The sequence below is a fragment of the Lissotriton helveticus genome, chromosome 2_2 (genome assembly GCF_964261635.1).
Source record: "Lissotriton helveticus chromosome 2_2, aLisHel1.1, whole genome shotgun sequence".
Lineage (NCBI taxonomy): Eukaryota > Metazoa > Chordata > Amphibia > Caudata > Salamandridae > Lissotriton > Lissotriton helveticus.
Genome location: NC_136060.1, coordinates 148669078 through 148692234, shown reverse-complemented (window position 1 = coordinate 148692234; position 23157 = coordinate 148669078). Strand labels below are relative to the sequence as shown.

The window sequence follows — 23157 nt, the reverse complement described above, 5'->3', positions numbered from 1 at the left end:
ATTTGTATGCGAAATTCCTTACAGGGTCTAAACCGTGTCATTTTGTGAAGTGGCTTGTCCCTTGCCCACGGAAGAACAATATTTCAATCAAGACTAGAGATAGCTCTAGATCCGCATCTTGTGGTGTGGAAAGAAAGGAACTGAAGACAGCACTTTGAAGTGGCAACCTTCATATACATGCATGTCATGTCCACAGAAACAGGGTCAATTTGGAGCCACCTGTAACCATCTATAGGCAGGACCATTGGAACCATGCCATTGTGCAGTCGCGGCAATTTTCGCAGAAATATAGACTTGCAGCATTTGCCCCATAATCTATCATCTGCTGCATAATGTGCAGATTTTAACCAAAAAATTGCTTCTAGGTCAAACGGTTCAAAAGTTCCTAAAACTGCAGCAACACGTGTTCCAGCACGGTGGAAGGCTCTTTTCAAAAATCGACTGGTCAGCATTTTGTTGCTTATTGCTTTTTTTGCATGTTAAACTGGTACTAATAAGTCGCAACTAATGCCCGGGCAGTGCCTCAAAATGTACTCAACCCTGATGCATAATTTGTCTCTCTCCTGCTGCATAATTCCAGTGGTCCTGGCTATAGGCACACAGAGGCACTACAGAAAAAGTTTCTGGATTCAGCCTGCCACCTGAAGCATATTGGAAAGATGAGGCTTCCGGTTTCCAATCTGACCTGTCTTTCCAAGTCCCCTCATCAGGATTTTCAAGATTAGGGTCTTTATGTAGAATGCTATTTTAAGGGATTAGTGTTGGAATGTTTAAAAATGTCGTAAGAGTTTGTAAATTAGTGCCAGGTTGAATCGAGATAAATCCAGCATTGAGAAGCTAGTTATCAGGCCATATCTGTACAAGTAACCTGAATTCATCGACGGTTTCTGTACTCATCCATATATTCAGACTAAACGGCAAAGTAATTTGAGAGGTCTGTGCATTCTTTATTAGGCATATTTCATTCAGAACATGGGGAATTGCGGTCTGACCGACCCTAGTTCTTTATCTTTATATGGCAAATAGCTGATTACTTGCTCTGCAACTTTTTATCGCAAACTCATTTACAGCTCTGAAACTGCACACTTTTTTCCACTTACGGACTTGTATCTTGATCAGCAAGACAGAGCGAAAATGAAAATGAAGGAATAATGTTGTCACAGTTTCATCAGTAGGAGCGTATAAGATAGAAAACAGGAGAGCATACAATATTAAACTGTGCATCTAATTCTACAAAACGACAAATTTACTCCATTTTCTCTGCTCCTTGTTAATTAACCAGACAACAGAAACCAGTCAATTTGTATTTATTTCCACAAATATGTTTGATTTACATTTCAACGTCGATAAAAATAAACCCTGAACCAGATTACAGTTATGGTATAGGTTAAGACATTACTACATAGCAGCAATACTACATTTGACTTTCAGATTTTTCCATGGTATCCTTCGACAGGTACACCACCCAATAGACCATATTGAAAGCCCCAAATGTCACAGGGAAGAGAATGCGTGCATACTTGTCTATTTTACTTGTGCCAGAGAATGATGCTGGCGGTGGCGGCGGCGGCCCCGCCGAGAGCTGTGTTGATGAACCCCCAGTTTTGCCTGTGGTTTGAATTTTCTCCAGTCTGGATCCGAGCAAACTGTTCATGGAGGTGGAGCAAGTTAAAACACGTTGAGGTACGTGACCAGTTAGAGTCGGAGTAGAAGGTGGAGCTGGGGCTGTATATTTTGAAACGGACAGTGTTTCTGCTGCATTAATTCGACTAAAAGGGTTGGGGCTTGACATAGAACGAGCTGGGGATGTGAATGCTGAAGAAACTTGACCAACTCCTTTGGGAATATCGGTTTTAGCATTTAGACCTGTGTCAGGCAGATTTCCTCCATCACACTCAGCTTGTAGCATGATGTTGGTTCTTTTCCTCACATTTAAATTTGAATCCACATTCTGAAAAAATCAAAACAAAAAATAAGCATGTTATTGACATTACATAATAAACTTGTCATATAGTCATCAGCATGCCCTTTAAAAAAAAATGCAAAATAAAAGTGTGACAAACTGGAGCTCAACAGAAAAGATAAGCCTGGAATATTGAAACGTCGATGTTCTTGGATTACTGGTTGATCACATTTTCATCATTAACTTTGAAAATGAGAATGTACATTTTGACCTCGCCAATGTGAGCTTTTAAATATGCCTGCGACATTCCCTGTACTTACTACTTTCATGTTGCACAATATTCTGTACATTTTGTAGTTGTGACATTTCGCACACATTTTGCTACGGAGGACAGGCGCAAGCAGAAAATATCTTGCTGGAGGCAGCTTTAAGTAGATGTCTATCTGGAGACATTTTCGACCTAAACCATTCCCCTTGCATACATGTCCATGACTTTTGAATGTGGGGTGTATGCTCTCGCATACAGTTTTCAGGTGAAATACTGCAATGTGAATTTCATGAAAATGTCTGTAAATTTGCTTACATTTTGTGAGATTTCCTAAAGTTCAACTACGTAATTTCGAATAAGCCCAATTGTAAAGTTGAGTCAAATCTGAATGATTTGGAGAACAAACATCAGCGTAATCTTTTGGCACACTTGTAAATCCGTTTGCTTTCTTCGAAATTCTTCTATATTCGAACTTATAGGATAATAGTGAGAATGTGGATTGGCACTACTGAAGAATTACTTAACAAAATATGTACAGATGTACAAGGAAAGTGTATATCTAAATGTATTTGAAAAACGGGGGCCCTGATTTACGGGATTTTGGCATAGGGCAGTGCAGCAAGTCACCTTGCTGCACTGCCCTACGCCAAAGTGAAAGGGTAGGAATGCATCATGCTTATGCAATATGGAGCATTCCTGCCTTTCTCCATGTGCTGCTGCTGTTTCGGCAACCTAGTGCCCACATAGAGAACCTTGCACCATGATGCAAGGGTGCCTCCGTTGCATGCAGGATTGTTTTTGTGCAGGAAGAGACACCGTCCTGCACAAAAAAAATCCTAAGAGGTGTTTTCCTCTTTCTATGGATGCTGAATGCAGCACTGTTAGATTTGTGGGTCTCTAGTTGGCACAGGTAGGTACTTGTGACAAATAGGGACCCTTGCCTCTAGTCAGGATAAGGGGATTACACTCCTAAAATAACCCCTGCTCACCCCCTTGGTAGCTTGGCACGAGCAGACAGGCTTATCTCAGAGGCGGTGTGTTAAGCATTTGTGACCACATACAGTAACCAAGTGACAACACTACAAATGGACACCACACAGGTTTTATATAAATAAAAATAAGTATACTTTATATGGAGTTACCACAAGACCATAAACAACAAAAATACACAATACTGTTACTTTAAGAGGGTAGATTTAGCTTAGTTCAGTTCAGTTCTTAAGATGCGACACTTTGCGTCAATGTACCTTACGATGAGTTGCGCATCCACAAACCGCAATGTTGCAGCGATGGAAATGCGGTGAAGTTCGGGTGCAAAGAGATAAAGATGACGCTCTGTCCTTGATGCGACACGCTTCCCGGTGATGCAGCGACGTCTGCGGCGACGCCGATCCTCTTCTCCGGCGATGCAAGATACTTCACGAGATGTAAGCTACGACTGGCTCTGTGACAAGCTTCCCAGCGATGTGTCGGCGTCTGCGGTGACGTCGATCCTCTTCTCCGGCGATGAGCCACGACAGGCCCTGTGACACGCTTCTCAGAGATGTGGCGGCATCCTTCTCTCTTGCGTCACGCTACCCGGTGATGATTCGGCGTCTGCGACGACATCGATTCTCTTCTCTGGTGATGCGAGGCGCTTCCTGTTGTGAAGTGGCAGCGGCGGTTCTGCGACACGCTTCTCGATCTTGAGTCACGCTTCCAGCTCCTTGCGACATGCAAATCCCCCACAAAGTCCAGCACAGCTGCAGGCACATCAGGAATACTTTTTTGGAAGCTGGGGGGTGAAGTCTGTTGTCCCTGAGACTTCAGCAGGAGGCAAGCTCTTTTCCAAGCCTTTGGAGATCCTTCACAAGTTTAAAGTAAAGCACACAAAGTTCTTTCTCCTTTCTTTGGCAGTCAGGCAACCACTGCAGGCCAATCCCCCAAGCAGCACTTCAGCTTAGGGATAGTCTCTCCTCAGTTTCTTCAGGTTCCTCTCCTCAGCAAAGGTTTCTTCTTGTAGTCCAAAGTGATCTAATCTCATGGGATCATGGTCCCAATATTTATACCCCAAAGTCCTTTGTTCTCTGTGGGAAGAGGGGCCATTGCCCAGTCCAAACCAGTTCTGAACACTCTGTTTACCAGACTTCTCCTTTCCTTTCACAGTGCAGGGCAGGCACATCAGACGCCCCACAGGAGGTGGAGCCAGCATTGTGGGAGGCAAGTACAGTCTTGGAGCACTTTGTTTACAGGACTCCTCCTCTTCTTTCAGTGTGCAGGGAAGAGACATCAGCCGCTCCCCAGGGGGTGGAGCCAGCATTGTGGAAGGCAGGCACAGCCCTATTCAAGGTCCAGGTGCAGCTCCTCCCTCCCATCTAGAAGCAGATCTCTCTATTCACCACTGGACTGACTCATCCTTTCTCTTGGAAACCCCCAGCCCTGTCACTCACAAAACCAGACACAGGAATACACAAACTAGCAGAGGCAGGCTTGAAAGGTTAGGCAAGCAAATACCTACTTTCTAAAAGTGGCATTTGCAAACACAGAATGTTAAAACCAACTTCGCTAAAAGATGCATTTTATCATTCTGAGTTCAGGCATACTACACTCGAATTTCCACCCTGTTCTCTGAGACAGTTAGGATTCTAAACATGTAATAATCTAACAGCCCATTCTGGCCTATGGGGAAGTGGTAGCCTTGCAATAGTGAAAAACGAAAATGGCTATAATTCACTATTAGGACAAGCCACACACATCAGGGCTTGTCCTACCTTATACTTACAATGCACCCTGCACTTGGGCCTACCATAGGGGTGACTGATATGAAGAAAAGGGAAGGTTTAGGGACAGGCAAGTGGGTGCACTTGCCCAGTCAGCATGACAGTACCAGACTGCACACAGGCACTGCAATGGCAGACCTCAGACACATTTTACAAGTCTGCTTCTGTGGGTGGCACAACCAGTGCTGCAGGCCCACTATCAGCATTTGGAATTACACGCCCTTGGCACATTCACTGCACTAGACTAGAGTCTGACAAGTAAACCAACTAGCCAAACATGGAACCACTGATTAATACATCAATTTACAATAGGGAGCACTAGCACTGTGGCACTGGGCAGCAGTGGCACAGTGCCCAACGCATCTAACACCAGCAAAAATACATGAGGCAACAGCAAAAATGGAATGGAGACCCACGCCAATGGTGCCAGGTCTAACAAGCACACATAGAAAGTGGAAAAACGAGGAGAAATAAATATATTTCTCCGCGTTATGTCTCACCTCGGGAGGCATACAGATTTGGCGCTTCACCAGATTTATATGATTTTGTAAATCTGGGGCAGCATCAAAATCCATGGACCTTGCGTGGGAAAACCCACCACAACACTCATGGAACGCCTCTCGGGTGCAGAGTAAAGTGACATAGCGATTTGCACTACGTTGCCATACTCAATATTTATTTGGTAACTCAAAGCCACATTGGGTGACTTTCCGTGGCTTCATAAATCTGATCGAGAGCTCTGCACCACGCATGTAACACCTTACATGGTGCCAAAATGATGTAGGGCTCTCATAAATAAGCGCTAGATTTATCTTTTCAAGAACATAGGAAGAATATTTTTCTTGGGGATAACCTAAGTTAGGCTTGTTTGGCTTGTCTGTAAATCTGAAGCAAGTGCCCACTTTGAAAAAGCTTGTTGGGAATAATATTTCAGTTTGTCCAAGATGATATGCTAGATTGTGAAATGTATTTCCTATTCCCAGTCAGGCAAGAATCACCAGTTTGTTTCAAAAATGTTAATGTGACCTATATATATTTGAAGTGTAGTAAGTTAGTGTTTGAGCCAGTGCTGTCCTCTCCCTTTAGAAGATATTACTGTGTTAGCTGCGAGTTGTATGAATTCTCTGTGTGATTCAAAGTTTGATGGCTAGGTGGGGGAAGAGATTGCAGAGGTAGATGTGGTGCCTGTGTTTTGCATCAGAGGTGTTTGTCTACCATTTGATTTAGAATGAGGAAGAGTTAATGGCTGTCTTTGAAAGAGGCTGTTGAATCGCACCAGTGGTTGGAAGCAGCCACTGCCTTCTCCTTGTACAAATGACGTTCTGAGCTCCCAAATGGGACAGCCTATTGGATGGCCTTCAAAGATTAGGCATGGAATTGCCTGCAGGATGTGCGGGTCGTGGGTTGAGGAGTAACACTGAGATAATGGGAGTGGTAACCATTTACCTTAACAGTACATTTTTGCTAGCAGTGCGAATTTTGGGTTGGCTATACTTGTCCAGACTCACTGGTCACAGGGGCGTAACAAACACCTTTGCAGCCCCCTGATTGTGGGGGGCCCCCAGCCTTCAGTAGGTAAAGGGGGCCCCTCAGCTCTTCGGTAAAGAGCTGTGAGTGTGAGAAAGCAGGTGCAGTCTGCAGCCTGCACTGAGCTCCTATGCTCTGCACCCGGGACTGAACTGAAGAGAAACAAAGTAACAAGTTATATTGTTTCTCTTCAGTTACAGCCCAGTCGGAACAATGATGGGGCCCCTCAGCAGGACCTCAGCGGGCCAGGCAGGGCAAGCTGGAGAGCTGTGTCCTTCTATATTGAACTAGCAGGGATTCAAAATATCCCCCCTTTCAGCCATATGTTTAATCCGACCCAGAGAAATTAAATGCAATCCTTTTTAGAAGAGTTACCTTCACCATTGTATTCTACTGTAGAGCAGCAACATTGTTGTGGTGTCACTAGGGCTTTAAGTCAAAGCTTTTTCAATATTATTTACAAACCATAGTTGGTGCATAGTTATCTTATGCAGCTAACAACCATTGACAAAGCCAATAGTCCTGACTTGTTGTATGTCTGATCTTACTTGTTGTGTCATATATCTGGGTGCAATGACAGAAACAACAAAATACAAGTTGGGCGGCGCACTATACTAAGTGCAGATTTTTAGCTTACATGTTTTTAAGCCACACCCTTAATTACATTTGCCACCCCCCTTTGAGAGACTCCTCAGTTTTTTCATCCCACGTAAAGCCCTAATTCTACTTTATCTATCAGTTACCTGTCAATGACCGTGTGTTTGCTTTGCCAACGCTTGTTTACCACTGACAGAAATCATGGAGGCTGGACCGTCAATAGAGAGAGGCTAAGAGTGGGATAAGGGTTCAACTCTGATGTCATGGATGCCAAAGGGTGAGCAATGTCAATTTCTCACACCGTGCATTTTGTTGTATTCAAGATGGGAGACATCTCTTCAGGCAAGTCTGGTGTGGCGTAGCCTTACCGGATGTGATGTCACTTGTCGTTGCCTGTCGGGAAAAGGGCATTTTAGCAATGACTGCGATTTTTATGGGAAACAAATGTGTGTTTTGTTCGTGTTTATACAAGTGATGGGGGCCTGACGTTGGGGTCACACCCCGTTATGTCCTAGATGACTTCATTGGAGAGTTGGGGAATAACCGACAATAAAGTCCAAGGCCTCTGTTACACTTGTACCGGTAATCCAGGATCGGGTGCAAAGTAAACGTGTTTGCACAAACAGGATTATTATTTGTGTACAAATTTCTTCAGGTGAACCGCCGTGGAATGTGTGCACAAAAAAAGTGTAAGACGCCAGATCTGCGTGCTTTGAACGGGAGAAATCGCTCCTTACTGTCTTGTTCCACAGTTCGACAGGCAGAACTATAGATGGGGAAGTCATGTCTCACCGGGGAAAACTTGAACACCGTGATTTTACCGCACAGCATTATATTGAATTAGAGGATGAACATCCCCAAAAGTGTTCACCATTAATATTGCCAGGCTATCGGTCGGGGGCTTGTGTACAATGATTAATGCGGCTGCCCTGCACGTGTGGTCAGTGTTCTGTCTCCGGCTGCATTTGTTTCACAGCTGGAATTTGGCAGGGCAGGGTGACTGAAAACTTTAGAACAGATTATTTACTTTTTGTGTAATTTGAAGGGAAACCTGTTTTGAAGCTATTTCTTTAGTAACTTCTGAAAAAACTGAATGTGTAGCAAATGAATATTAAATATGACAAGTTAGTATCCAACTGAGTGTCTCTTGTTTGACAAAAGTGCTTAATAGATGGAACGCTACAGTTTTAATCAGCTATGACCATAAAGTGCCAACCCAATAAAAAAAATAATTAAAAAAAAACATAAAAGACTTCAACGCCATAATCATGTTCGCCCAAAATATTTACAATTCATAAACCCTCCTCTTCCGCGGCTATCAAAGAGACCCCATGTGTGAAACTTCTAGCCGACCCTCCAATGGGAGATGTCTTCCCTCCGCCCCACACCGTCAACATCCCTTCCAAGGGAGACAGGAACAAATGGCAGGGTTTAGAAACAGAAGCATTAGCTTTCCTGCCCTATTAGGCACCACTGGTCAAAGGTTCACTAGAGGAAAAATGACAACAAGGGGGGTCATGGTGGGGAGGTTAGGGGTGCTGAGGAGTTCTTTCAGGGGATGCATGTTCTGTAGATTTGCTCAAAAAATAAAAACATTAATTCCGTATAGGCAGAACTAAAACCCGACCTCAGGTCAACGCTGCAGAATTTATTGTGCCAGGAAAACAAAATCGTTTGTCAGTGAAATATCACCACCCCTCCCTGATTTAAAGGGAGACCCTCTGTTTTGGCTAAAATGCTGGAGTCTTTCACCACTTTACATCCTCCCTTTGTCCATATCACATGGTGAATAAAGTCCAGGAATAAATAGAGCACCTGACGCTTCTGATATTAAAATGCGCCTCCTAGATGCTTCCACATATGGGCTTCCAGGAGTAGTAACGAATTTTCAATCGAAATCCGCCTACAAGCTGCTTAAACGTTTTTGTTAGCATTTTTATCCAGTGACGTGTTTAGGATACTACTTTCTACTGTGAGCTTGACCTGCGAGCCCCGGGCTCGACAAATGTATGTGGATTCAGTCATTCAGATTTTTGGGGTTCATTTTCACATGAATGTACCCCTTTGAAATGCAGAAGGACTTCAGTGGCGAGCCCACCTCTACAGCCCTTGTTATCATGCGAAGTGCTTTGAATGTTTAAGGCACTTTGCCATGGAAATTGGTTGAATGGAGTTCAACTTGCATCAGGAAAGGGGGCTCTGGAGCAAACAAAACATTCTTAAGCTCCTTTGGTTACACCTAGGGAGACAAAGGACGCTGTGCATGGAGGCTAGAGAACACCTCATTTGGCTCCATTTTACCCTCAGTTCACTTCTGCTCCTGCAACAAGCAAAATGGGCGGAGGGACGGTGCATTGCAGCGGCTGCCCACATCTCGAGCACGAATTAGCCAACAGCTGCAAATGCTCTCGTGATATCACTTGTGACACGCCCAGTCTTTCCTGGTTGTGCAGAGAACAGCAATCTGGAGCTAAGGGTTTGAGCTTACCTTTATAAGATTATGACAAAAAAAGACAGAATGAAGAATACTTACAGGTAAAAATCCAGGGCTTGGTGAAGAATTCACAAATGATTTGGGGCTTCTTGGCAGCCACATTTAATGGTAAACAATGACATTACTAACGCAGCTCTACGTTTTCTTTTCTGCTAGCTATACGTCAGTTTATGTCTGTCACAAATCACTGTTTATTAGCATACTGCTGCCTGGAGTTCTTTTCCCCTCAAAGTTATGTAATCATATTGCACTGTTGCCATCACCAGGGTCAAAGTTTATGTCTTTTACAATTAGAAGGGGTGCATAGCTCCTGGTGCCATTTCACGTGTGGCACCTTCATCTAGTCCTGGTGACAGCACTTTGCACTGTGGAAGGTGAAGTTTCAGAATTGCAGAATGCAAAGTGCTGTAGGCAAGATGAGGTCGCAGGCGAAACAGAGCAGACTGATTAAATGATGGCATTATGTCCATGAGAATAGCACAGGGGTTTTGATGCAATACCTGCACTGGCTGAAAGCGGCAGCTGGCATCATTGGGAAGAGGGGGACGCACGCGCTCAGATAAAATAAAAAAAATCAAACAAAGCTGGTGCACGCAAATATATACTTAAACTATATTAAAACAAACACTTAACAGACAACTGGCCCTACTGCACCAGACCTCGCCCTGCACCGTGGACACCAGGAAACTCCCTTGACAAATCAGGGCGCTGCACTCACCAGCATGAGAGCAGCGTCCTGATTGGAGGTAATGGCCTTTCGCGGCTCTCCACAGTGTTATGGAGGCCTGCAGTTGCTCTAACTCACCTGTCCTAAGACAGCTGGGTTAGATATTTCAAAGTGCACATGTCTGCCTGGCCGTCGCAAGACGGGTGGAGAAAAACAACCCACCCACCTCCCAATCCCTGTTGCTGTCATTCAGCAGCGGCCTCACCCTCATCCTGCCGCTAGTTCAGTACGGGAGGATGTCAGGATGAAAATAAAATGGTAATCATGAATTTCCATTTTATTTTTCATCTCAGCGCATTTAAGTGGGTTTCCGCTCCTCCGCTCCAACGGTGGAGCCGACCCTGCTGGCAGATGTCAATCACCAGCCAAGGATGTGCATGTGCAGAATGGCTTGTCTCCAAGAGCAGGACAGGTGCACGGTGCACCATAATGATTGCCTGCCTCCCTTTCAAACCCCTGAACCACCATACTCCAGAATATCCAACCAAGAAGCTTTCTTTTTCTGGATGCTCCCACTCTCTACACTAAGAAGGTGAGGACCATTCTCCATCCAGCTCCTCGGGAAAAATACTCACTCCGCACCCAGAATAACCAGGTACTCTGACCTACTGTCAGTGAACACCAATGGGAGTCCTGGTCATGAAAAGGTTTGTTTTTTCTGCTGCTCCTGTAGTTTGACACATAAAATGCGATGCCACTGTAGACATCACTCATACTGCTAATCGTTGGAACCAATGCACTTAGTGATAGTCTGACTCTTGTTTGTACCACCCCCAAATATTCATGCATGGTGGTTCCAAAAGTCCTACCACCAGGGATCTGGGTACAACCAGCCTTGGTATACACCCGTTACAACAGATCTTTTATTCCGCACTACCATTACAACGCGACTTTTACTCCGCATACCATTACAACGCATTGCGCTGGGGGGCGCTCTAGGATAGGGAATAAGTATAATTTACTATCCAACACCTTCCCTAGGGTCCACGGGGACTGAAGTTAGAATAGTAAATTATACTTACCACTATCCAGCGCCCCAAGGCGCTATGCGTTGTAACGGTATGCGGAGTAAAAGTCGCGTTGTAATGGTCTGCGGAGTAATAGTATGCGTTATAACGTCATACATCCACCAGCCTTACATCACCTTGTGTGCAGGACTTCTCTTGACTGACTTGAGTGTACTCAGTGTGGCTACCAGTGGTGGCCGGCACAGACCTTGAGTGGCGGGGTGGGAGGCAGGGGAGTGGTGGGGGAGTCTAAAATAATAAAGACAAAAACACTTACCTTATGCCACATCTCTCCTTGTGTCGGGAACAGAACAGGAAGCACCCAGGCTCTCCTGACAAATCACAATGCTGCAATGTGATTGGCCTGAGTGACGTGCTTCGACACTCAGCCAGGGAATGGGAGCCTGGGAATGTTCTCCACCCAGGCTGTAGTGCAGCTCGCCTGGAGAACTTGCCAAGTGCACATGAATGTGTGGTCAGTTAAAGATGGCCAGCCAAACATTCATGCGCACTTGGAGTGGGCAAACCACTCCACCTCCTGCTTCTCTGTCATTGGAGGGGCCCCTGTCATTGGAGGAGCCCGCCCCGCAAAGCTGCCGCACCAGGAACAAATAAAATGATAATAACGTTGATTAATCCTTTTATTTTACCTTTATTTTACTGCTAAAAATCATTCAGGCGACACTATTCCGCCTTAGCGGAGGAGCTGCCACTTGTGCCTACTGTGTCTGTCCCACTGGACCGGTCCTCATCGTCAGCATTTGCCTTAGGAATCCCTCCCTTGCTTCTTGTGCACTCATGATGGATGGATCCGACACTGTTGCTGCCCGTCCATTCACTGGGCTTCCACCATTTATGGTCAATGACAAAATTGACCTGAAGATCCATCATCTCTACTGCAAGGATTTCTTGTTCTTTCTGAAGATGATTGATGGTCTATGATGGACCAACAGAAGCTGTGTTGTAATCTGGTGGACACGTCTGGCATATCATGACTTCCTCTTTCACCATGATGAACCAGAAATGCATGAGTTGCTTGCTTTGAAGGAGCACATGCAAAATAAGGTCATTGGCCCTTTTTTGGTGTCAACCACAGCTGGTGATAAGTACTATGGTACATATCAATGACTTATAGTAGATTCCATATTTTCGTCATGCTCATCAGGTTTTGTCCCTGGGTCTAGTCTACAAGATATGCAAGGTAGCCTAGAAAAGTCCCTCTGTCGAGTCAGTACCCAAACAGTCTAACTTCCCAAGTTGCCTGGATCTCTGCCTTCTTGCCCATGTGGTTTTACCCTGCCTAGATCCTGATTAACCCGGATCACTCCCTGGCAGTCCTTCTGAAGGTTGGAAGCTTCTGGGTTGCTTTCCTTTTGAGATGGTTTCAGAGGAGAAGAGTTGTCCACAACATGTAGAAGTCCTCCTTGCAGCACACTCACAAACATCCTGCCATTGAAGTCATCAAGCAACAACTAAGATGTCTCTTACCCTCTTCGAATGCAAGCCATCGATGAGGTCTTTTATCTTCCCTTGCAGTAGGGCTACCAGTTAACTCTAGACTCTACGAGACCCTTGGCATTTGAATACCTTCTGCTAGTTGTTGCTTTGGTGCCCTCCAGGTGAACTACCTTGCCAGTAATGCTTTGTTTAAGAAAGACTCAGGATTGTCCTTACTTTGAGTCTATTATAGTATGGATTTTTTGTGATTATCTTCATTCTCTTGCAGAAAGACACATAAGACAATTCTTACGTACCACATGATCTTTCTCATATACCTAGCACAGCCTGCTCCATGTGTATGCCACGCTTGGTGACTGCCCACTGGGCCAACATCATGAAGTGCCATTGTGGCTATAGGAGCAGACCTGCCCACACGTTTGGAAGGAGCTAGAATATCTCTTCATCCTGCTAGAGTGGGCCCAGTCCTTGTGTTGGCTCTGATAAACAGAACTGCATGCTATTTCGGTTGTTTTATTTTTCAATAGCATACCTTCCATACCTTGGAACTTAGAAAAAATGCCCCCTTAAATCTAACGCTTGTTACTCTTCAAATATAACCTAACATGTATTTTAAATCACATGTTCTCCGGGGGTTACTTAGGGCAGTGTAGCAGATGTGCACTGCTTCCGAAGTCTCAAAGGTACTAATTTTATCAACCTCAAAAGGATGAATTGCTGAGTGGAGCCACTGAGGGGAGAACCTGTGACAGTGAGGTCAAGCTGTAGCATAAAAGTGGCCCCCACAGTCCTCGCGATGCAGGTGGCCCTGAGTCCCTGGAGCCCCCTTTGTCAATGTGTACGGCCCCAGGCTTGAGATCCCCTGACTGGGCCCGGAGCGTGGGGGGCCCCCCTCCATGTACTTTGCAGGGGGGGGCCCTAAAGTTGTGTTACACCACTGACTGGTCATGCACATTGCAAGCAAGGCAACAGGTTTTCAGCTTGCTTGGAAAATCTCATTTTAGATGGCAGCCATTCACTGAACGTTAGTGTGAGGCACAGGTCAAGCCAATATGCTCAAAACTAGCGATGTATAAAGTAACACAGGTATATTTAAATGATTGTTTTCATACATTTCTATTCAAACATTTGCTTTGTCAAGTCGTAAAATGAAAGACAAATTAGTAGATATTGGTTACATGAAAATGCAAAGTTTTCAATGGACGTAGAGGTTACAAACGCCGCAAACCATATGATTTATAAAAGAAAACTAAACGAAATACATAATTTTACACACTTAAAAATATACATTATAGAGCTATATATATTTCTTAATCAACGCTAAATAATGTTTGGCATCATATTTTTCAAAATCAACATATTTAGTTAACTTTGTAGGTGCATTTTTTATTTCTAAACTTTTGTTAAGTTTTAAGATTAAACTTATATTGACATTTTATATTTGATGAAGGCTCTATTACCTGACCACATACAATAGCTTTGCCCTTCCTCAGCCCTACATTTTAGATCTATTTTAGTTAGCTCCCTTCTTATGTAAAAAGCGAATACCAAAGTGCTTGTTACCTTGAATACATTTGCAACTTGTCTGCTATAGGATGAGGAGAGGTAGAGGATTGTGCCCTCTCAATTGTCAATAAAAATTCATAAGAAAATTCAAACGTTCTTAAGAAGTTGCGCGTGCTTACGTTTTATATACTGTGAAAAATGAAATAAAACTTAAGCACGCTCAACTTCTTAAGAACGTTTGATTTTTCTTATGAATTTTTATTGACAATTGAGAGGGCACAAACCTCTACCTCTCCTCACACTTACCTTCATAATGGCTCTTGGTCCAAAAACTAAAAATGTACTGTGAGTTAGACTCAGAAAGAGACTCATAGTAAAAGCCAAAACATCCTGGGGGGGATAAATGAGAAGAACCCATTTGGTACACTCGTGTTTCAGAGAAATAATGAAGAATGTCATATTTGATCATACTTATCGATTCACCCTGCTATTTTATTCTGCAGCACTGTGCATATTTACCTCACTTACTATTTACTGCGCCATCAGGATTAAACCATTATGTACTTACTTTGTGTATGAAATAATGCATTATAATGTATGATACCCATTACATTACTGGTCCAGATTGCTATTATACTGAACTTTTTGGAGCATTTTACCATGATACAGATGAATGATTAATCCTTGCTGGCAATCATGCATTTAATACCAGAGATATTGTTACCTGTTATTAGAATGCAGTTGGTTCATTTGTATTTGAATGATGAATGTTAGGGAACCAATGCCCTCTTGCTTGTATGTTTAAGCAGGTTCTCGAGGGAATAAGTGTTTGCCCTGATGAATTTTATAATTGTTCTTTCTGAGAATGCCTGAATTTATCTGTCTTGAACATGTCTGAAGAATTGTTGCTCAAAAGGTTAAAAGAATACAACTTTTTAATATACACATGGTACACCTAAATTATTTCTACATCTCAAATGGTGACTGTTGATTTTTCTTTTAAATCTGTTTTTATTGTTTTATAAATCCACACATAGCAATCATACTTCAGGGAATAATATTTGTACCTTACATCATATCGTCAGTCTCTGTGCTCCCACAGTTTCTCATGACAAGCTATTCCTTCTTTACAATCTAATACAATATAGGTCACTTCACAGTAAACAGCTGGCTGTACCCATACCTGTATTAATAAGATCACATTGTCATTACTGTTATGCCAACGTTTTAGTAATGTATGCCATAGAATTAGCAATAAGCCAACTTAATCAAACTCCCTCCCCCTTCCACTGCCTCCGGTGTGTCCAGACTTCAAATTGCAGAATCTAATATGTTCACCAGGTCCTTCAAATCCTGTTTCGGGATATTTTGGGGGACAATACCTCATTCACTCACCGCAGGGCTAGGTCTCGACTACACTCCCTGCTCCTAGATCGATCAAGGGGAACCCGCTGGAGCCTCGACGGCAGGGCCCACCTCCGAGTCAGTGTCAGGTACTTGCAGTGCTATAACTAGGGCTTCCCACACTCTTGCTGCTTCCATCACCTTCTCATTATTAGCACGTATAGCCTGTTGCAATCTAACTGTACTCTCATTTTTGGCCCATTTGAGTAGCTCCGATATCCACTTCCCTATAGTAGGCCCTTGTTGTGACTTCCATTGGGCCGTGATCTCATTTTTCGTCAGCAGTAAGCCTAGGTCCAGAAACTTGCTAATGATTTTTGTCTTAGAAGTGTGTGGAAACAAATGTAATATACCGGTACCCATGTCAGTGTCTATGTGGCGCTCTGTAATTCCACAAAGCAGGTCGACTACCTCCTTCCAGTATGTTCCCAACTGTCCGCAAGTCCACAGCATATGAGGCAACTCATCCCCCCCTAAGTTACAGCGTGGGCACTGGGCATTATCCATCCGAAAATATTGATTAATCCTGGCCGGGGTTAAATAAGCATTATGCAATATAAAGAAGTGTATTAATTGAAACCTGGCATTCCGTGTACTCTTCCAGGCCCTTCGAATCAATTGAGCCCACGTTGTTTCCGGTATTTTCTTCCCAAGATCCTCCTCCCACTTTCCCTGCAACTCCATCAGTGGGTTCAAGCCTTCCGTAACCAAGCGCTTGTAGAGACATGTAATCACCTTAAATGTCCCTGCTGCCATCACTACATATTAACAGGCCAGAGAAGTCCGGGGTTCTGAAAGCCCTTCCTTCCAGTGAAGCTGTATAACTGAGACCAGGGCTGCATGCAGCAATTAATCCCCTCACGGCAGGTCGTACCTTTCCTGCAATGTTTGAAAAGGCAGTAGCATCCCATCTTCGTACAAATCCCCCATGACCTGGACTCCCACCGTCTCCCAGTCTGCTAGCGCCGACCAATCCCCCCGTGTGGGAGGGCAGTGCACGTGCCCAGGCGGATCTCCGGTGCATATGGGCGACTAATGTTGACTCTGTGGTGGCTCCGGTTCCAGCATTGTCTCAGTGTTCGCTCTTCAGCAGTGAGCGACCCAAGGTGAAAGGGTTGTTGTAATATGGTAAATGAGAGTACATGCCGCAGGATCCACCGACCATTTTGGCCTTCTGGGCCCCGAAATTCTCGAGCCACCGCCTATGTGAGCCACTGCAGATGAGCCGCCAAGTAAAGTTCGAATTCTGGAACCACTAGAACCCCATCCGCTCTGGGTCTCATCATGGTAGCTAACGCCCTCCGCCTTCTGCCAATTCCCCATAAGAAGTCGCTAACCATGGATCTAATCTGCCTGAAGATTGCCCCCGGTATCCAAATCGGCAATGTCCTAAAATAATATAGTAGGCGGGGGAGCGCCACCATTTTCAGGAACGCCACTCTTTTTGCAACCGAGAGCGGCAGAGCAGTGCAAAAAGTCTGGTTAATTCGCAGCCCATGCATGGCCCTTCCCATATTCCTTTCCAGCAGATCCGCAGGGGCATGATATATATTGGTACCAAGATAGGGCAGACACGTCGGTTCCCACCGAATCCCCACTACTCGATCACGACCTACCGCTACTGGAATCACCGGGAAGGGACAGGTCTTCCCCCAATTAACCCCCAGCTTCGAAATGTCAACGAACATTGGCAACTGGTGCGTCGCTCCTTCCAGCGCCACACCCGTATTGGCCAGGAAAATTAGTAGATCATCAGCATATAGGGCAATATACTGTTCAGCGCCCGCAGGGTCAGACCCTGATAATTAAGTGTGGGCGTAGTTCGCGAAGTAGCGCTACGCGAAGCTACGCGAAGTACACTTCGCACTACGCGAACTTCACGTAGCACTACTCGAGCTGCGTAGTAGCATGTTCGCACTGTGCAAGATGCGTTTTCAATGATTGCACAGTGCGGACAAGCATCCGGCACTGTGCAAGCATTGAAAACGGCATCTTGCACAGTGCGAGCTGTAGTTTTCTGCTGCCCGAGTAGATTATTACTCGAGCGGCAGCTTTCTCAACGCGAACAGGTAGTTTCTCATTGAGAGCGGTCGCGAGCATGCGCAACCACTCACAATGAGATACCTGACCTCCTCGCGTTGAGAATCTCGCCGGGATGTCATTTTGCTTGCTCGCGGTCGCGAACATGACGTTCAGGACCGCAAACAAGCAAAAAATTACCGCTGCACTACGTTACGCTGCACTACGCATGTTCGCACTGTGCTACGTGTAGCTCGCGTAGTGCGAAGTTGCGAAAACTTCGCAAACTCCGCGAGCGTAGCGTAGTGCTTTGCCCAGGGTTACTGATAATGAGGCCCCAGTCTAGCCTTAACAGCCAGCGGCTCAATAGCCAACGCAAATAACAGGGGTGACAGCGGGCATCCTTGTTGCGTTCCTCGACCTACTGAGCAGGGGGAGGCTCTCGTCATCCCCGTCCGCACCCTAGCTTTCGCATCTCTATACAGTAATCCCGTCCATCCCACAAATGCCTCCCCAAGGCCAAATGCACGCATAGCGTGGTACAGATACGGCCACTCCAGGCTATCAAATGCCTTCTCTATGTCCACTGAGAGCACCACAGCAGAGGGAGTGTCTCCTTGATCTGCATCCAATATACGGATGAGGCGCCGTACATTGACGGCTGTGTTCCGGGTTGGAATAAAACCCGCCTGGTTACGATGGACTAATTGCACGGGGGAGCCAAGTCGCCAAAATTCTGCTCAATATCTTATAGTCAGATGTCAGCATAGATAACGGGTGGTACGCCGATCAGTCTAATGTGTCTCTTCCTGGTTTCGGAAGTAGGACAAAACAGCCTCACTCATAGACGATGGAAGCCTCCCCACTGTCCACGCCTCTTTATATACCCTAACCAATTTTGGAGCAAGTATGTCAATATAAGTTAAGTAAAACTCAATAGGCAGGCCATCCGAGCCCGGTGTTTTACTATGCGCCATATGCTTAATGGCACCCCGTATTTCCCCCAGCGTGATGTCATGCCCTAGTATCTCCGCTTGTTCCTCCTCCAGCCGGGGCAGTTGTATACCCGCCAAAAATTCCTCCTGTGCGTCATCAGGGCTCCTCGAGTGACTCTTATATAACCAATCATAATATTCTAGGAACAGGTCAATAATCCCTCCCTGAGTGTAGACCGGCGTTCCCAATGAAGAGTTCAGCGCCAGGATTGGTGTGCCCCGGGGTACTGGGTTAGCTAGCCAAGCCAGAAGCATACTTGACTTGTCCCGTTTCGCGTGTGCCCGTGCAATGTAAGCTCTGTGAGCATAACAACGCAACCTCTCTATCTGAATCACCACCTTCTATCTTGCCCCCATTAGTTCATCCTGCACTTCCAGGTGCTCAGGCCACTCTCTCTATGCCTCTCACAGCTGAGTTTCTGTCACTTCTAATTCCCGCAGCAGTGTCTTCCTTACCCCCACCTGTTTGGCAATACACATTTCCCTCACTACCACCTTAAAAGCGTCCCACTCTATCGCTATTCCAGATGCCGTCCCTTCGTTCTCCTCAAAATATTGCTCAATGCCTGTTTCTATATGAACACGGAAGACAGCGTCCTCCAGCGTCTCTGGTCTTAAGCTCCACATCGATATTGCAGGCCTCTCCTGAACCCACCTAATCGTTGGAATTAGAGGGTTGTGATCCGATATCGTTCTAGCCAAATACTCACTGTTGAGCACCTTTGCGTGTATGTCAGGTGTGCACATTATGGCATCCAAGCGCACATGCAGGTCATGCAAAGCAGGAAAGAAAGAGTAGTCACGATCCTCGAGATGTTGCATTCGCCTTGTATCTACCAGCCCCCATCTATCCTGCCAGGCTCTTCTGGCCTTAGATAGTCTTTGTACCGGGCCCTCCAGCAATGGGGGGTGTGACCTATCCATATCAACATCAGCTATGGAGTTGAAATCTCCTCCTAATATCACAGGGCCAGTCAAGTAAGGTGCCAGTTTCCCTGACAGATGATTAAAAAAGGCCATCTGGTCAAAATTAGGGGTGTATATGCTACATACGTTACTTATAAACCAGTCAGTTGCCCCCCCACCACTGCGTACCTCCCTTCTGGGTCAGCAAACTGGCGAGTCATCTGAAAGGGCACCCCCACTCAAACCCATATTAGTGTTCCCCTAGCAAAAGCTGAATACATTGTACAATAGACCTGCCCCCGTCATCTTTGCTGCAATGCGCTGCTCTCCGCTCGATCAATATGGGTCTCCTGCAGGAAAGCTATATGCACCAACTACCTCTCCCCAGAACAGGTCCTAACAAAGCAGCACCCATCCAAATTTTTCACTAAATTGCTTCCTCGGTAGCTACCGGAGATCGCTAATGACAATAACAGGGGAGGTGCCCAAGGGCCACACGCCTCCGAGTCAAAATTATTCAACCGCCTCGCACCTTACCCCATTCCCATTAATGCCACAGCTCCTGCTGCAGCACCCCAATTTGGGAAGCACCACCCCAAGGCCCTCCCCCACCGGCACCCCGCCACCATCACCTCATACTCCACATCATCAGAAAACAAAGGGGAGTGTGAATACACAAAGCACCACCCTGTCCTGGGGAATGTCTTACTGTGCTACGCATCGACCAACTCATCCGCAGTCCCTGGCATGACATGAAGTAGAGTGATGCTCGCTGAATCCAATTCCTCCGATGCTGTCCCAGCTGACCCCTTCTCAGAGTCAGTCGCTCCCCTCGATTCTGGTTCTTGCTCTTGAGATATCTCCATCACTGCTTTAAGCACCGCTGATCTTTCTTTCTCCGTCTGAGACATCGTTAGCCTCTGGGAACTGAGCCGTCGTCTCTCTGAACACTATGGCACCCCCTCGGCAGCCCCCAGGCCTCAACCAGCTTCTCCCTGTCCGTCCTGTAGGTCTCCAGCCAGTCCCATGCTTCCTCAGGGGTACTGAAGAAAAATGATTTTACCGTCCATGGCCACTCTTAAACATGCCGGAAACATCAGAGTATTGTAAACCTTCCGAGTGAAATGCTTTCTTGACCTCCAAGAAGGAGGATCGCTGTTGCTGCACATCAAAGGAATAGTCGGGAAACAGCATCACACTAATATTATCCACCTTGAAGGGTCCCATGGTGCGTGCCCTATTCAAAAGCAGATCTCTGTCCTTATAGTGGAGCAAGCGTGCCACCACTGGCCTGGGTGGCCTCCCAGGAGTCAACAGACGTGCCAGCACCCTTTGCGCCCTCTCCAAGGTGAAGGAAGGGGACAATCCCGCTGGAGCTACTTCTGACCTCAACCAGGCCTCCAGATAGGCTACTCCTTCAGGCAGTCCAACCACCCGTATGTTATTCCTTCTGTTCCGTCCTTCAGCATCCTCAGATCTCTTTTCCAAGATTTGCAAGCGACGATGCACTTCTCCCATCTGTATCTCAAGAGCCTTGTGGACTGAGTCCAATACTTCTAAAGTGGCATCGGTTTGTTTTACCTGGTCCTCTAGTTTTGCGTGGTCCACTAGAAGAAGGCCCAGCCCCACTGATACCTGTGCTATGTCCTGTTGAAGGGCCTCTCTAGTATCCGCGATGGCTTTAAGTATCACTTCCACTTGCTGCTGCACCATTCCCTCAGGTTGCAACTCCAACGCCTCCGTCTTCCGGTTATCGGTCGCCTCCTCTTCCTATCCCGGGGGTGCACCCCCCTGCTTGCCCTGCGGCTTTCCCATTATCGTTCTGTCCCCAGGTCCAGTGACCACACCAGCTTCCTGCTGCTTCTCTTCCAGTCCTCAGCTCCTGCAAGAGATGCTGCTGGATGTTCCTTGTTGTGAGGCGTCCTCCCAACACCTCTCAGTAGAGGCCAGACATCCCACAGCCCTCAAGACTCTCAGGGCACTCTCCTGGGTTCCCTTGGCCAGTCGCAACTCCACCTGGTGTGGCACTCAACCAGTCCCCTGGTTCTCCAGGCGGGTCCACTCTCAGGGTTACACCTCAATGCTGGGTCTTGAATCAATGGCCGCAACCATCCTTATCGCAAGAGTAATGCTCCCTGCAAAGAGTGCGCAGTACGTCCGCCATGTCACCTGGCTGTACGCTGTTTTCCAGGGCCCTCAATCCCTGTGCCCTGGCCTGTACCAGGTAGCTCAGGTGCCTGCTACAGACAACCCTCTTCATGCCCTCGAGCCTCCGCTCATATCTCTTTGTTACCTCCTCGTGACGCAGTGGTAGAGAACCAGGTGGTTCCACAAGTTCCTGGATTATTTTCGCTGGGGCTCCTACGTAATGCGCCAGGGCCTCGCCAGTCCTGCAAGATCCACTTTCACAGGGGCCTCTCCCCATGCAAACTCACCACCGGTGCAGTTGATGACTGCCCCAGTAGTGTGTAATCCACAGCTACACCGCTCCTCCGTGGTTTGAAATATCTGTGCAGGGACCGCGAGAAGTCCACGTCCTGCTCAGCCCGCAGTCCTAGGCAGGGGAGATCCTCTCTACTGCACACCCAGTCCACTCCCACAGCGCGCCGGAGCCCCGCGATGTTTCTCTTTCATCCGTTGCCGTCACCTCGGGCGCTCTGCATGCCATCGGGAGGAGGAGGGCGGGAAGGGGGGGGGAGCTCTGTATCTCTCCGCGGCCGTCGCTGCTCCAGGATCACCGCTGCCGCACTATGCTTGGCCCGCACCCGTATCTCCTCAACGCCAGGCAAGCGGCGGTAGCAGTCCAATGTCCGGCTCCGATATCTCATTGAACATGCGCCGCTCTCTCCACAGCTCTACTCGCTGCGGTCTGAACCGGTGCCATTTTGAGCGCCCAGTGTCCCGCCACATTTCAGTCCCGATCTTCATCGGTTGTGTCGCCTCCGTTAATAAGTGGTGCTGGCACTTCCAAAACTGTATGGCATACCATCGGATGTATTTTTAGCTGGAAAATTTGCCCCCAAACAGGATAAATGATTGGGTTGGCGCAGAGCTCTCAGCTCACGCTGCCATCTGCATCGGCTCCTTAGCCATGCCCCATGGTGACTGTTGATGTAAACAGTTTTGATAAATCTGTGCTTTATAATCTTCTATGAAGAAGCCCAAGTCAGAATAATTCTCAGAATCAAAAAGGGCTTCAAAAATATTTGTATACTATGAAATCATTTATGAATATTCAGAAAACTTTGCACGTAAACTACACATTCTGCCCAAGAGGCTGGTAGAAATTTGGTTGCTTATGATCAGATTTCAGAATTTTACCCAAAAAACTGAGTTGTGTTTTATTTGGAAAGTGAAACATAATGTTAGAACTATGGCGCTATTGCACCACTAATATCCTTAAAGGTGAGTATATCTAGGAGGCAAGATGGCGGCCGTGCTCTCCACCCAGTGAGCTGGCTCACCAGCGCTCTCCTGGCTAATTTCTCCCCCCTCTCCCTACCTGATCTACATGCAAAGCAGTAGGGAAATAATTGTATTGGGCTTTGGCCATGATTTAGTAATTTTGGTTATGTCGATGGGAGCTG

General features: G+C 46.3%; 1 protein-coding gene across 3 annotated transcripts in view; it reads right to left on the bottom strand.

Annotated features, from left to right (window-relative positions):
• Positions 1 to 1290: 1290 nt before the first annotated feature.
• Positions 1291 to 23157, bottom strand: part of GABRA4 (gamma-aminobutyric acid type A receptor subunit alpha4) — a 621559-nt gene continuing 599692 nt past the window's right edge. For all 3 annotated transcript variants that reach the window (XM_078678233.1, XM_078678232.1, XM_078678234.1), the window contains one exon: positions 1291 to 1951. In XM_078678233.1, the coding sequence (XP_078534359.1) occupies positions 1415 to 1951 (537 nt within the window). In that variant the 3' untranslated portion in view covers positions 1291 to 1414. The remainder of the gene's footprint in view (positions 1952 to 23157) is intronic.